At 41.6% G+C, this 15,924-nt stretch overlaps 1 protein-coding gene across 1 annotated transcript in view; it reads left to right on the forward strand.

Moving 5' to 3' along the window:
- The window catches only part of LOC137359245 (serine/threonine-protein phosphatase 2A 55 kDa regulatory subunit B gamma isoform), a 243,410-nt gene that overhangs the window by 157,881 nt on the left and 69,605 nt on the right, over positions 1-15,924 (forward strand). Inside the window, exon 6 of the mRNA XM_068025323.1 lies at positions 5,228-5,392. Within this exon, the coding sequence (XP_067881424.1) occupies positions 5,228-5,392 (165 nt within the window). The remainder of the gene's footprint in view (positions 1-5,227; positions 5,393-15,924) is intronic.

Here is a 15,924-nt window from a genome sequence, read left to right on the forward strand (position 1 = left end):
GTGAAAGAGCAAACTGTAATCCGAAAACAACTAACGGCAATTAAATTTTCGGTACTGAAAAATATTTTGAGCGTTAAGGAAATCAGTCTCTGTTAATTTATGAATAATAGGACATCCTTTTGGTTTTGCCATGTTAAGTATGCTTTATAAATGCAACTTGTTGAAGAAGGTTAACTCGGTCCTAAGCATTGTTCCAGATATATAAGGCCTCCGAGATACGAAACTGGATTTTGAAAGGGCCATGGGATCAGGGCCCGGTGCGGATGCGTTTTGACAATCATGGTCCCAGAGGTGGTTTCCGGAACCCGAGGCCTCCAGGACAGTCCACAATTTTCAATGTAGGGAAGGAAATGGGGAAACCGCTCGCCTCAAAGTAAGGGCCCACTAAGCCCTTGAAGGAGCTCATTAAAGGGCTGGGGAAGTGGGGTGGTCGGGGGTCAGGGTCGGGGGTGGTAGTGATGTGGTGGGTGATCTGCCTTGCTATTTTCAATGGCGATTCTGGCGAGCCCAACCATTCTGATGCACAATAGTTCACAGCTGTCAGGCTTACAGTGGGCAGGGAGCAAACTTTATTGCTGCATGATGAAATGTTTTGGTCCTGCGGGGATCTTGCACTGGGCCGAGCGCAGGACTTTTATTGAAATTCTGGATATGTTGCCCCGCCTCTTCATTCCACTGGCCCTCTATGGAGCTGCCTGCTCTCATCATCAAAGCAGCAGCAGCCCCCATCATGGCTGCCACCTGCCCTTGCCACTTTCTCTCTACAGGAAGCTCCCACCTCCTGAGGACGCTTGGCACTACTAATTGGGAGTCAAGCTCACCTCCTGCTCAATTAGGGCATTTACATTTGAAGATTGTGTCACATTAGCGATGCAGGGCCGGGACCTGGAAATCATCCGGATGTCCAGTTTCCAAACTCGTTTTGAAAATTCAGCCTATGAAGTTGGGGGATAGGGAAATATGACCGGTCTCATTAAACTTTTGGTATTAAAAATGCTGAAAATAGACAGCATCTCATTGATTAACTTGCTTCATTTGTTTGAATTGTGGGTGCATTTAGTGGAGGCAGTGACATAGTGGTAATATCACTGGACTCGTAATCCAGAGCTCCAGGCTAATGCTCTGGGGACACTGGTTCGAATCCCACCAGGGCATGTGTTGAAATTTGAATTCAATTAATAAATCTGGAATTAAAAGCTAGGTTAATGGTGACCATGAAACCATTGTCAGTTGTTGTACAAACCCATCTGGTACACTAATGTCTATTAGGGAAGGAAATCTGCTGTTCTTAACCGGTTGGGCCTACATGTGACTCCAGGCCCACAGCAATGTGGTTGATTCTGAATGGCCTAGCAAGCCACACAGTTTAAGGGCAATTAGGGATGGGCGATAAATGCTGACCTAGCCAGCGAAGCCCACAAATGAATAAAAAAAAATGTATGTTTGAGAAAGATACATGGAGGAAGAGATTGTTTTCTGAACTGCAAATACTCAGCAGTATTTTCTTATTTTTATATTTGACAAAATGCATCCTTGTTTCTTTATCAACTTATGTCAGCTGTTTCTTTTGTTTAAGTAATTGTATCTACCAGTCAGTTCCATCTCTGTTCAGGTTAACTCGAGTGGTGGATGTAATTTAGTAAGATTGTTGTGCTGTATCTTTATGTCATGAAGTAACTGGGTGAAGTATTTATTTTTAGATACAGCACTGAAACAGGCCCTTCGGCCCATCGAGTCTGTGCCGACCAACAACCACCCATTTATGCTAACCCTACAGTAATCCCATATTCCCTACCACCTACCTACACTAGGGGCAATTTACAACAGCCGATTTACCTATCACCTGCAAGTCTTTGGCGGTGGGAGGAAACCAGAGCACCCGGCGGAAACCCACGCGGTCACAGGGAGAACTTGGAAACTCCGCACAGGCAGTACCCAGAATCGAACCCGGGTCCCTGGAGCTGTGAGGCTGCGGTGCTAACCACTGCACCACTGCGCATTAATCTTTTGTGCTTTGAAGGATCATAATCTCAATTTTTGACAATGAATTCATCTTGCTCCAATAGAACCTGTTAGCTTGTATATTTAAGTTTTAAGATGCTATGGGATATATTTTAATATAAATGTTAAACCATATGGTCAGTCAGTTGTTCCAGGTAATCTTACTTGAGTGCTTCTCATTGCAGCACCAGCAGTGTCGGATCAGTTTGGTGACACAGGTAATTTCTGTACAGAATTTGCTTTCTATCAACGTTCCAATTTTTCAATTATCTCACTTCATAATTGTTGAAACAATTATCTTCCATGGAGAACACGTCTTAATTAATTCCTGTGGGGATTGGAGAATGGTCACTATGGTTTTGTTGGTATTTGATTGAAGACTAATGTGATTATTTGAAAAGTAGTTGTTTAATATTTCATTCTCTAACCAGTCTCCCACCATCACTCCACCCAAAAAAATTGTAAATGTTTCCTCACTCTCTCTCTAAATCAAAGCAGTGATTAGCATTGGCTGAAATACATTAGAGTTGAAGAAATCCATCATGTGCCCATACAATTTAATGGAATCTGTGGGTGCCTAAAGTACTCTACCTTGCAGTGAAAAACTTAGAGCCACAAATGGAAAAGCTAATGTATTTTTCCTCCTTTGTGTGAGTTTTGCAGTTAAACCAATTCTTTATCTACTACTGTTAAATTTCCCCATGCCTGTCAGTAAATCACTTCAAATGGCTGTAACTTGTGTTGGTTGAAAGATATTGGTTAGCAGCATTGTGCTTGCAGTACATTGTCAGTATAAATATCACTCGTTGAGACTGGATATGTTCGTATAACTTTTGTTCTCAAAATTTTACATTGGCTTAGGGGCATGCAGTATTACAAATAGTATGCTGGCATAGTTTTCTGCTGGTGTTATATGCTTACTGGGCAAGATTATTTTCAAAATTTGATGCAGAGAATGATGGATATTTACAAAATATTAATGACATTGAATTCAACGGGCATTCTAACTCCAAGCAAAGATCGGACAGTTACTAACTGTTTGTAAAATGCTGAGGTTAGGTTCATGCTTTGAAGTCACTGCCAGATCTCTCTCTCCATAATAAATCTGTTATTCCTTTTATGGTGGCTTGGTTGAGTTTTTATGGTACAGTTTGTGTCAGTAGATTCCAGGAGCATGCTAACTGCTGTCCATGTGAAGAAGTTCACTCTGCAGGATTCAAGTTGTGGTGTGATTGAACGTTCATTGCTAAATAATTTGTACTAGTTAAGTCGCAAATTCCATTTCAGCTTATATTGCATTATGCTCACAATTCTTTTGAACTGATGTTAATGTCATTCATAAGTTCTGGTGGGTTTGAAAGGCCTGGAGTAGATTTTGTTGTGGTGCCTTTTAGAGATAATGGAACCACATTCTGTGTCGATCACTGGTTCTCGGAACCTTATTAGAAAGCCTACATCTTACAATATTAATGAAGTGGCTGGGCTGTCAGTCTTTGGATCGGCACAGTAACAGCTGCTAGCACTTAAGCCAGATCTCTGTTTATGCCACATACACAAGAACTGATACGACTGCACTTTAGCACTCTGTGTCAATCCAAAAAGTCCACAGAGAATACTGGTATAATTGCCTCTTCTCTCATGTGCAGCACTATTGGAAGTTTTTTAGGACCCTAGAACATAAATTGTCTAGATCTTTTTATACTTAACAATCTCACCTGATGGAATACAAAATAATCCGAGAAATTTAAAGTGGCTTTGGAGTTGGAAGTGGTGTCTAATCATGATTCTGCCTGACTGATGCACTGTGGGCAATGTATAACTCAATTACAGAGTTGTAGCACACAAATCAGACCCATTGTTAGAAAAGTTTGGGCATCTGTATATTATAGTAAGGAGCTAAGGTACTATGAAATGAGAGGTTTTTGTATCCTATTTGTAATTGATATCATCTTTTTGAGATCTGAATGTCATATACCATTCCTCACCTAAAACGAAAGACATTTGACTTGTTTGCAAATCTTAGTAGCTGGACCACAGGCATCACCACAAATGAGCACCTGAAAGTAGCCTGGAGTGGGTTGCAGCTCAATCCCACCTCAACCCCTTAAAGGGAAGCAGTTGCCTCTTGCTCAGCTTTGCTATGAAGCAGACAGCAGTGACTATACATATGAAGAATAAGAAACAAATGAGTACAATGCATAGGATTTTACTTACCAAAGTCTGTAGCATTGCAAATGAACAAATCAAGAAATTCTGATTACAAACTATGAAATAGTTTTTCTTTCATTTGCATTTTGGCTGATATGTATGTTTTTCAATGTGTTTCATTTGATATTAAGGATAAAATACAGATTTTTATGTCACACATGCAATGCTTTCAGTAGTAAATTCAGAAGAGGTTTACAGATTTCCAGTACTGTTTCCTCTTCATCTGAATCTGAGCTTCAATTATCGCTTTTGCTCTCGCTCTCTCTCTCTCTTGTTGAGCATGCAACAGTGAATCTTAGGCATTTATGCCTTTACACATAACCTGTTGGATATTCTATATTGCCTTAGGTGAAAAGTATATTTTTCAATTGTATGGGCTAATTAGCAAATAATAGCAGTGGAACGTGGTGTCAAAACACACAGTGGCATTTTGCACTATTCTGTACTTCAACAAACAGACTGAGCGTCTAATAATCCACATAATTCTGATAGGTTATGTCAGCAAAGTGTAAATCCAGAAACTTTCCCATCTCCAGAAAGGAAGAAAAAAATACTCGTCAAGCAACTGTTTCATCATTTTGAGGAATGCCGGATTTTTCTCAAAACTGAACATGTTAAATGAACATGAAACACACTGGGAAACATTACATTATATTAAACCCATAAATTATGATTCTAATGGAGCCAAAATTATCTCCTTGTGCTTTTGTGGCTTTTTTTTTGTCGTTGACTGATGCATGAAGAGAAGCTGAGATTACTCAGGAAGTAGACGAAACTCAGGAATTTCATTGAATGGATTTTCTCGATGAAGAATGTTGCATGCATTATAAGCCAGGCTTTCCCTCAGAACAAGTAGTTCAGAAGGTTCATTTAGGTGCTTACAGTATCTAGAGTAAATCAGAACATTAGTCTCACTGTTTATGTAATATGTTGCTACTTTTATGCTCCTTTGGGAAATATTAATGTAACAACTATCTTGATGTAATTGTGTTTTTCCTTAATGAAGCTTTTAACCCAGATATAGTAGATGTTAAACCTGTGGACATGGAAGAATTAACTGAAGTGATTACTGCCGCCGAGTTCCACCCCCACCACTGTAACCTTTTGGTTTATAGCAGCAGCAAAGGAACGTTGCGGCTCTGCGATATGAGGGCAGCTGCACTGTGTGATAAGCACGCTAAATGTAAGTATGTATTCTCTACTTCCAGCTGCAGGTTCTCAATTGAAATGTTAGAGTCACCATAGCAATATGCTAGCTTGCGATTGCTTAACTGAAACTTGGACTTGCAGTCGTTTGCTTAATGGTCAAGAGTTTGTCCAACTGTGCGGTGGAAAGTCTGGTGGTCCACTTCAGGAAAAATCATACTACAAGTCAAACAGATATCTCAAACAACTGTGCATTTGGAAGAACTTGATCTCCGCACCTGTTGCCCAAGGACAATGATCTCCTCCTGTTCCAGTTATTCCAGTATCTCTCTTGGTTTCTCTCACGAGGGAACCAGGGAAAACAAGATCCATGGAGCGGGGCCATGTCAGTATTGATCATGGTTGGAAAGATTTTAAAACTACAGGATCTATAGGTTCATTTAATGATTTTCAGTATCTTTCTGAATTCTAAGGTGAGGTGGGCATCTGCTTACTTGCAGAAAATTTCAAATTGGGTTAGGTACTCTGGCCCCATGCATTGGTTCAATGCTTTCATGAAGATTGAGTTTATGCACAAAGTACAGATATATTAGTATTAATATAAATCCTTCTATACTATGTAATCTTATTAAGCCCAATGATTTCCAACTCTGGTTGAAGTTTTCAAAATGGGCAAATTCCTGGTACATTCTGGCTTTCTCTCATTCCAACCTTGTGTTCGACTATAAACGCAACCATGTACACCATTCTCTGTGCTTGCATGTCTTCTGTTATAATTCATGTTTAATTTTTGAACTGATTGAGAAATTAGTGGTTAGGAGTCTGTGTTTTCACTGCACTGTGGTGGAAACTTGCCTTCACTTTGTCTGATCACATTTGGAGAATGTTGCTAAATAAATACTACGAGGAACTGGATTAGTACTGAAGCAATGGGGGGAATTTTACCCCAGCCAACGAAGGGTGGATGAGAGCTGTTACATTTACAAAACCCGACCCCAACCACAGCAGATATTGGGGCATCCATGCGATTCTGTCTGGGGGCGTGGGTCCATAGTAATAGTTAAATCAGGCCCCTTTCTTGAGATTTGGGCAGCAATTTGAAATTAATGCCTCACGTGCAGGTTTCCTGGGCAGTCTTTGACCTTCCTGACTCCTTTCAAAATACTTTGCTCTGTTGCGAAGTGCTTTGGGACATCCCTGGGGATATGAAAAGTGATGTGTAAATGTGAGTTTGTTTGTTTTTTTTCTCTTTGGGACGAAATTTTAATTATAGTAGTACTGCTTATCCCATATAAGTCTGTGTATTGTTAAAATAAGGTGAAGGGCTAAGACAATTCGGGTCAACAGTGAGATTAAAAACAGCAGAAGAAAAGTTAGGTTAAACCAGGAAGTAATGATTTGGTAACACCAAGTTTGGTTTTAAAAGCTTCCAGGTTCAATGCGGAGGAGAAGACAGAGAGGTGAAGACTGCCACATTTCTGAGGATTTATGAAAGAAAAGAGTAGAAATTGCTGCTGCAGTCTCACTCGACTCGAGTGTGAGGCACAGAATCATCTCTCACCCATGCTTACGTCTACAGTGGCAATTCAGCCTCAATGAGTTAGAATAGGAGGCAATGCAATCAGTCTTGATTTGCAACATAGTGCATAGAGGAAGAAGCTCAAGGTATATCTTGTATTCACAGATTAAGACCTACAAAAGAGGACAGATTAGAGGAACACTGACAATAGTAATAAGTGATATCAATAAGTTCAATGTGGGAAAGTGTGAGGTCTTCTGCTTTGGATCCAAGAATGACACATGGGAATACTTTCTAAATACCAAGAGATGAGAAGAATGGAGGAGCAAAGTGATTTCAGGCAGAGACCTTTTGTTAGAGCTAACAATCCATCTGTACACTTTCCTTTTATATTTCAGGTTTTCAGTATTTAAGACTTTGTTATGTCCTCAATCTTGTTTTTCCATCCTATCCTGGAGTGTGGGAGAGGAATCTTCCATTTTTATCTTTGCCTGATTTATTCATTGGTTTTTCCTCGCCCACCCCATTCCTTAATAGCAGCTCTGTGTTTTGCTTTAGATGGAAAAATGTTATTGGTGGGGGCACTTTCCTGATAAATCTTCTGCCTTCTAATCCAGGGGCTAAGGCAACTATCCTCCTTACCTAATTTAAATTTTGCAGTGTTCATAGTTCAGCAAAATGACATCCATTTTCTTGTATTTTTTTAATAAAGTAAAATTCATTGCTGAGCATTGAAAATGTTTCCATTGGAAGACAAACACTTGAGCTTTTCCATTTCTCTGGAACAGCATTGATTTCTCTCAGGCAAATAGCATAAAAATATAATAAGCAAATCACTAACATGTGAATCACGCACACAAGCTGCTGTGCTGTTTGGAATTACAATGAGATTCAACTAGCCTGACAATTTAGATGGCCATAAATGCAGCATCTTTTGGTATGTAGGCCCCATTTGGTGCCTAGAGGTATAATAAGGTCATGTAGTCATTGATTAAAGTCCATTTTCCAGATCTATGAGTTGGAAAATAGCCATTTAATGTAGCAGTGTTTCACTGAGCCAGTACAGAGTTCATGCAGCAAAGCAATGTATACAACATGTGACTGATGCTGTATGGTGACAAAGAAAGAGTAGCAATAATTAGTGACAATGTAAAAATCATGATCACCTGTGTTAAGAAAGACAAGGCAGAGAATGTAAAATAACAATAAGTAATTGTTCATTTTCACTGGACACATTCCTTGCATTTTCAAACCTTTTACAGTTTTACAACAGACTCTTCCATATTTGCTATTAAATTTGAGCTTGTTTCTTGTGCATTATGATTAACCTAATTGACCTCCTACCTTGGAAACCACCCCCCCCACCCCCGAATATTAGTGCAGGAGGCTTGGAATGACTAGGATTTTGTTGAATCAGTGGAAATGGTTTGCAGAGCAATCTGAACTTTAGACATCTTGTCAAACCTAGTTAACGGATACAGCTTTGAGGAACTGGATTGAAAGGAGTGAATGTATAGGGGTTGGGCTGGCAGAGACATTTAGATGTTTGAGGCTGAGTAACCCATTGCCACACTTAATCACGTAGAGTAATGGCATCCAGTGGATCATACCGTTTTATTATTAATCTGTAGGTTTTTTTTAATGTATGTAGTATCTATTAATGTCAATACAGTATCATTTCTCATTGTCCTTGTTTTCTCTGCCTTTTAATATAATGTATGGATTATGTTAAGAGAATAATGATTGTCATTGTCACTTATAGCTTTATCTTGCTGGGTTTTGTTGGTTCTTACAAGAATTTAAAATCCCCATCAAACTTCACGCTTGAGGATCTGGCTGACTCGGTCATAATCCATTGTAGTCAGAATTATACCATGGAAAGTGCTCAGTTTTTTGTTTTATTCATTCATGGAATGTGAGCATCGCTGGCAATGCCAGCCATTGTTACCCATCCCTAATTGCCCTTGAGAAAGTAATGGTGAACTGCCTTTCTGAACCGCTGCCATTGAGGTGGTGTAGGTACACCCAGAGTGCTGTTAGGGAGGGAGTTCCAGGATTTTGACCCAGTGACAGTGAAGGAACAGCGATATATTTCCATGTCAGGATGGTTTGTGACTTGGAGGAGAACTTGCAAATGGTAGTGTTCCCGTGCATCTGCTGCCCTTGTCCATCTAGGTTAAAGAGGTCGTTGATTTGAAAGGTACTGTTGAAAGAGCCTTGCAAGATACTGCGGTGCACATTGTTGATGGTAAACACAGCTGCCACTGGGTGCTGGTGGAGGGAGTGAACGTTTAAGGTGATGGATGGGCTGCTGATCAAACAGGTTGCTTTGTCCTGGATGGTGTGGAGCTTCTTGTGTGTTGTTGGAGCTGCACCCATCCAGGTAAGTGGAAAGTATTCCATCACACTCCTGACTTGTACCTTATAGATGGACAGGCTTTGGGGAGTCAGGAGGTAAGTTACTCGCTGCAGATTTCCCAGCCATTGACCTGCTCTTGTAGTCACAGAATTTATATAGCTGGTCCAGTTAAGTTTCTGGTCGGTTGTGACCCCCAGGATGATGGTGGGGATTCAGCAATGGTAATGCTGTTGAATGTCGTGGGGAGATGGTTAGATTCTCTCTTGTTGGAGGTGGTCATTGCCTGGCACTTGTGTGCCATGAATGTTACTTGCCACCTATCAGCCCAAGCCTGAATGTTGTCCAGCTCTCGCTGCACGTAGACATGGACTGCTTCAGGTAACTGAGGAGTCGCGAATGGTGCTGAACATTGTGTAAACATTCCCACTTCTGACCTTATGGAGGAAGGTCATTGATGAAGCAGCTGAAAATGATTGGGCCTCGGAAACTACCCAGAGGAACCCCTGCAGCGATGTCTTGGGACTGAGATGACTGGCGTCCAACAACCACAACTTTGTGCTAGGTATGACTCCGACTAGCAGAGAGTTTTCCCTCTGATTACGATTAACTCCAGTTTTGTAAAGGCTCCCGGTCAAATATTGCCTTGATGACAAGGGCAGTCACTCTGACCTCACATTTGGAGTTCAGTTTTCTTGGACCAAGGCTGCAGTAAGGGTCTGGAGCCGAGAAGCCCTGGCATACCAAACTGAGCATCGGTGAGCAGGTTATTGCTAAGTGCCACTTGATAGTACTGTCGACGACACCTTCCATCACTTTGCTGATATCAAGAGTAGACTGAGGCAGTAATTGTCCCGATTGGATTTGACTTGCTTTTTGTGGACGGGAAATACTGGGCCATTTTCCACATTATCAGGTAGATGCCAGTTTTGTAGTTTGACTTGATATAAATGCAGCTCAGTCATCTGTAGACTAATGGTGTTTGTATTACATTGGTAGCAACAGCTTGCATTTATATAGCGCCCTTAACATAGTACAGCCTCCTGAGGCGCTTCACAGGAGTGTAATCAGACAAAATTGACTTGAAATGTGATAAACGCAGGCCAGATCTTTTTGCCTGATGGTAATTAACTTGAGTAGTGCTTACAAAGCAATTGATAATGCAGGGCATCAGATAGGAAGGAGACATGGGGATTCTTGTGGTCAAAATATATTTAAAATTGAGAGGGAAATAACTTGGTTAAATTTTCATTCGTTTGCTAATTGGAAAAAGTTGATGTGAGTATAAAACACGGAGCACCACTTTATACTGGTATCCATTTTTCACTTAAATAGCGAATCAAGGGTTTAGCTTGACTATATTTCTGACACAGGCAAGATTGAAGCCATTGCATTATATGCCACACTTCAGGAAATAGCTTTTCAAAGTATTCAATGGAAGATAATATCCAATTATCATACTTGAGGCAGAGTTCCTCTTCAGGCTGACAGACTCCAATTAACCCGAGCAGGAAGATAAAAACACCTGCTTCCAGTTTGGTTTAATTACAGCGATGAAGTAACGCAAAACTTGTTTTATTTTTTTGTCCATCATTTGGCAATGTAAGATATCATCTCGTATTTAAATAATGTCACATATCACGCGAAGTTGCAATCTTTGCCATAGCATATTTGAATATTCAAAATTGCACAAAAATTCCTCCCTAATCCTCATGTAGTACATGTGCAGTGTAAAACTAGGTCTCTAATTGAGATTTTTTTTAAACTATTGTGACTAAACGGAAATTGAAAGTATAGAAATGTTTGATTTTACTTCTATGCACAAGCAGAATACATATTATTTAATATATAAATTGCTACAGGTGCAAACAATATTCAAGTACTTAACAGTCCTCCTTATAGATGCAGTATAAAACAGCGTGTTACAAATAAGCAACATTACTCAAGTTTAAAATAATGTGTATTTTGGGAAGGTGGGAAAGACAGATTTGTTGAGATGCTCTGGTGTTTGATCTTGGAATGAAGTTGCACCATTCTCTCCTGCAGTAATTATTCAGGTGCATTCATTCCTATAAAAAGCAGTGCACGAGTTGCCAATGCCAAGATTGTTGATTGAAACACAGCTATCAAAAATTAAAACTGCCAGGCCTGGGTGGAATTATTGTGCAGCTTTTAGCACAGAGACTTGTGTCTGATTCCCAACTTGACTGACGAATGAAAGTCCCTGTTGACTGACCAACATGAAGTGGGCAGTCTTAATCCTGTTTCCAATGGCAGGTAGATAAGCTACCATTTAACAAATTGGCAGTCTTACTCGGAAATTTAAAAGAATGGCTATTTGCAGGAAATGGAAAAGAATTGACACTGGTATGGGAAAGGATGCTTCTGTAAGGTGAGAATGAATGCTTCATGTTGGGGGCATTGTATAGGGAGTTTCATGGTCTTTGTAGCTTTGTTGACCCAACAGTGCTCGATGCCGACAATGGAGAAGAGGAAAGGTATTTTATTTTTAAGGCTGCGTTTGCTGACAGCACAACCACTAGGTGGCGCAGGACTTGCACGTGTGCAAATGCAGGCTCTTCAACTGGAACGTCAGTGTCTGCGACATTCAGGCAGCTGCCAGAATTAAAGATGGCACTGCTCAATTTATCACAAGAAATGCTTATGGTTAGATCATTCTAGCATACTAACCTTACATTTAAGTTGGATGGAAGCCCAGTAATATGCTACTATGTAGTTATAGGATATGAACTCTAATACTCAGATCCATTGAATATTCCAATAATCCTGTTAAATGCAAAAGGAATTTTATGATTGCATTTCCATTGGAAATCAGGCAGAGTATTAAATGTGCTGCCAATTCCTTGTGATTCGATTATATGATAGACCAAGGCTGAATTCACCTATACAGAGCCCCTCGCTCCCGCCCCAATGCCTGCTCTCCCCGCTCGGCAACTCGTTTTCTCCCTCTCCCCACCATCCACTTTTCCCGCCCCACCCCCAGCCGTTCACTCAAGACCTCGCTGCTCCCCCTGACTCCCCTGAGCGATTGTTCCCTGCTCCTCGGCACCCGCTCTACACTCGCAGGCTCTCTGTTTCACCCCACCCCCCAGCCACTAACTCCAAGCCGTTTCCCTCCTCTCGGCCATTCACTCCCACTTTGGTGCCTGAAGAAGCAAGGGGTGATGGGGCGATGTAGGAGCGAGTGGCCAAGAGGAGGGAAGCTAGCGGCTGGAGGGGGGCAGGGAGCGAGCGCCGGGAGGAGCGGGGAACAGTCAGCCAGTGGAGTGGAACAGCGAGGTCCAGGGCGGGGTGGAGAGCTCCAGGGTCGCCATCTCCCATTCAGCCGCTTCCTCCAGCTGAGTTGGGGGGCTGGATACCCGATGTTGCTGAGATGCGCAAAGATGGACCAGGCGCGGGTACGCGATGACATCATCCCGCGCATGCACTACTTAGTACTGGCAAGATGTAGCTGCGCATGTGCACAGCTTGGCGCACTCTGATGATGTTAGCGGGCTGCAGCGTTGTCAGAAATCACTTTGTATTTTTAACTAGCAAAAGATTACGTCAACGAGTACAAAATAAGGAAAAACATTGTTGGTGGCGGGTGGAAGTCAACCTCTCATTTTAATAAAGTGCCTAAAAGTCAGCTTGGAGTATAAGTTGCTCACTTGTGCTGAGAAGGCACAGAAGAATAAAGAAAGATGTAATTTTTGTACTGACTTTCAAGGTAGTTTAAAACATGCTAGTCACTGATAGATTTCCTCTGGCAGGGTTTGAACTCGTACTGCAAAGTGAAAACAGCAATAAACTTCCAACCGTTTGAAGAAACCTAGGAAAATTAAATACCGTATTCTATGTGCTGATGTGAAAGCTTTTTCAATGTTATTCATAGCCCTCTGTTGTGAATTAATAGAGAGCTTGCAGTAATTTCCTATCTGGGATAGTGTTGCACATTTTCGCTTATTTATAAAAGACTCAGTTTGCACCAACTTCCTAACAAATGGATTCCTCAGGTCCCATATGTGTTAGCAAGAAATTCTTGCTAAATGTTAGAAATCTTTCCACAGGGCTTCTGGCTTGCAGATGTCTCTGCATCTGTATTTTACATTTCTGCTTGTGATGTAGCAACAGAAGCATTGTCTAGCCATGTTGCATTCTAGCTGATGTTCAAAGGGAAAGGAGCCCTGTATTCCTGAGTTCAGGAAGATAAAAATGCCCAGGGTCCCTCATTGCTTTTCCATGAGAATAGTATGTGAGCATATCGGGTACAGATGGGATCAACCTCAGCTGTGATGCCCCTTTAGTTTAGTTTAGAGATACAGCACTGAAACAGGCCCTTCGGCCCACCGAGTCTGTGCTGACCATCAACCACCCATTTATACTAATCCTACACTAATTCCATATTCCTACCACATCCCCACCTGTCCCTATATTTCCCTACCACCCACCTATACTAGTGGCAATTTATAATGGCCAATTTACCTACCAACCTGCAAGTCTTTTGGCTTGTGGGAGGAAACCGGAGCACCCGGAGAAAACACTCTACACTCGCTCGCTCCCCTGTGGTTGAATAACCTACTATCACATAGGCCCTGAAATTCCACAGTTCTTCTATTGTCCTACCATCAGTGGATCCCCCAGAAAAACAGCATAGCAGCTAAAAACGGCCAATTATGCCATTTTCTTGGAGGTTCTGCTAGCCTGTAATGGGAGACCAGGAGAATCCTCACCATTCTAAAGTCATGAATAGTCACTTGGGCAAAAGAGGGAGATGGCAGAAAGTTTGCCAAAAATATGTGTTTTTTATTTGGTAAAAATCGTCACTTTAATAGAGATGAGTTTATACAAGGTCGATTGCAGTTTTGTCTTGTGTGTTATTTTGCAGATTCTAGTAACGATCAAACCTGTAGAAAGCTTTGACTGTGGAAAAGAAATCAGTAAATATGATCCAAGTTCCAGCTCAGCTCCTGATCAATTTAGTGGTCTTATTTTTTTTCTGAAATATTTTCTTGATATTTTTTCTGCAAATATTAGGATAGCAAGGAAGGAACAGAAGGTGTGATCATAGTTCACCGCTCAAAAGGTGACTGCTTGGAAACCTTTCCAATGTTGTCTCCGTACGGGAATGAGTTATCACTGGAATCCATGCTTCTGGTATAAAGAAGCAGTTAAATAGACCCAGACAAAAAAAAAACAGTTTCAAATCGTAATGGATAGATCTTGACTCCAGACAGGGCACAGTGTATGGATTTACTGTCTAAGTGGAAAATCAGACAGGTCGTAGTAACTGAGTTTCCTAATAGATATTGATTATAATATTGATAATATCCACAGATTAGATGCATAAAAGGGTAAGACATTTTTTTCTTGGACAGCAGGGAAAGAAATGTTTTGTGCTTCCTCAATCGTCTTCACAAACCAGAGTAATAATTATATCAGATGATGGCAGTAATTGCTGAATGGTTGACGTGATGTTGCAGACATGGTATGGAGGTTTTATTACTGATTTTATAAGCACTAATGTCCTTTTGTTCATTTATTAAAATTGGTGATTGCACCCTGGTCTGTCCCCCTACTCCTCTGGCACCTCTTTTCAGCACCTCACCTTGTTCCATCCTTCTTCCTTTTCCTTTAAAATCCTCATTCTCTAGCACCCACCCAAGCCCTAGGGCAAGTTTGCTGAGATAGCCCCGCTGCTTTCCTCCCTCAGTCTCTGCAGTGAATAACTTCTCAACCTCGGTGATTTCAACATTCATTTTAACTCAACTTGCCCTCTCTCCTCTGAGTTCACTGCCCTCCTGTATTCCCTCAACCTCTCCCTCCATATAAACTCCCCTAGCCATAATCACAGCCACCCCTTCTTGCCATCTCACGAAGCCTCTCTGTTCCTTTCACCTCAGTGAACAACAAAGCCATCTCTAATGACTGCCCTGTATCCCTCACCACTTCCATCCACCTTCCAACCTCACTTCTTCGTTCACCCAGCCTTGGTGGGAAAAACTCCCCCCCCCCCCCCCCCCCAAGTCACTTATAACACTGCTGGCAAACTCCCAACTGTCTACCTTTTGTCCCTCCATTCAGCACAATATTTCTGCAGCTGCCAATCCGCTCAATCACACCCTCACCTCAACTTTTGATGCCCTTATCCCTAGTAAAACCCTTACTCTCTCCCATCACCTTAATACAGTCACAGTTTCACTCGCGCAGTTCCAAGGGTCACAGATTTGAATGTTTGTTGTGCAGCTGTTCATCACCAGATGTGGCTGGATCATGTCGAGACCTCGCTGTCCTCTGCCAAAATGTTTACAACTCCAGGATCATCCTGGAATGCAGAGGCAACCTCCATTGTCGTCTTCGCTATCAAATGTCTCTTTAAACTCCTCTCCCCTGCCACCTCCATCCTTGCTTCTAACAAGTGTGAGGAGCTTGTGGACTCATTTGTCATGAAGATTGAGGCGATCCATTCAGCTGCCTATGCTGAATCCCTCGCTTTTCCTTGACCATTTAAGCCAAACATCCACCATGGTTTTGCCTCTGCTCTAGCTTGAAATTTGCACCTAATTTCCTGCCTATCTCCCCTCTTGCCCTCGCCAAACTTGTCCATGAGGCCTAACTCCTGTTGTCTTGACCCTATTTCCACTAAACTGCTGACCACCCAACTTCCTTTCATAGCCTCCATGTTAGCTGACCT

This window comes from Heterodontus francisci, chromosome 1, assembly GCF_036365525.1.
Source record: "Heterodontus francisci isolate sHetFra1 chromosome 1, sHetFra1.hap1, whole genome shotgun sequence".
NCBI classification, from domain to species: domain Eukaryota; kingdom Metazoa; phylum Chordata; class Chondrichthyes; order Heterodontiformes; family Heterodontidae; genus Heterodontus; species Heterodontus francisci.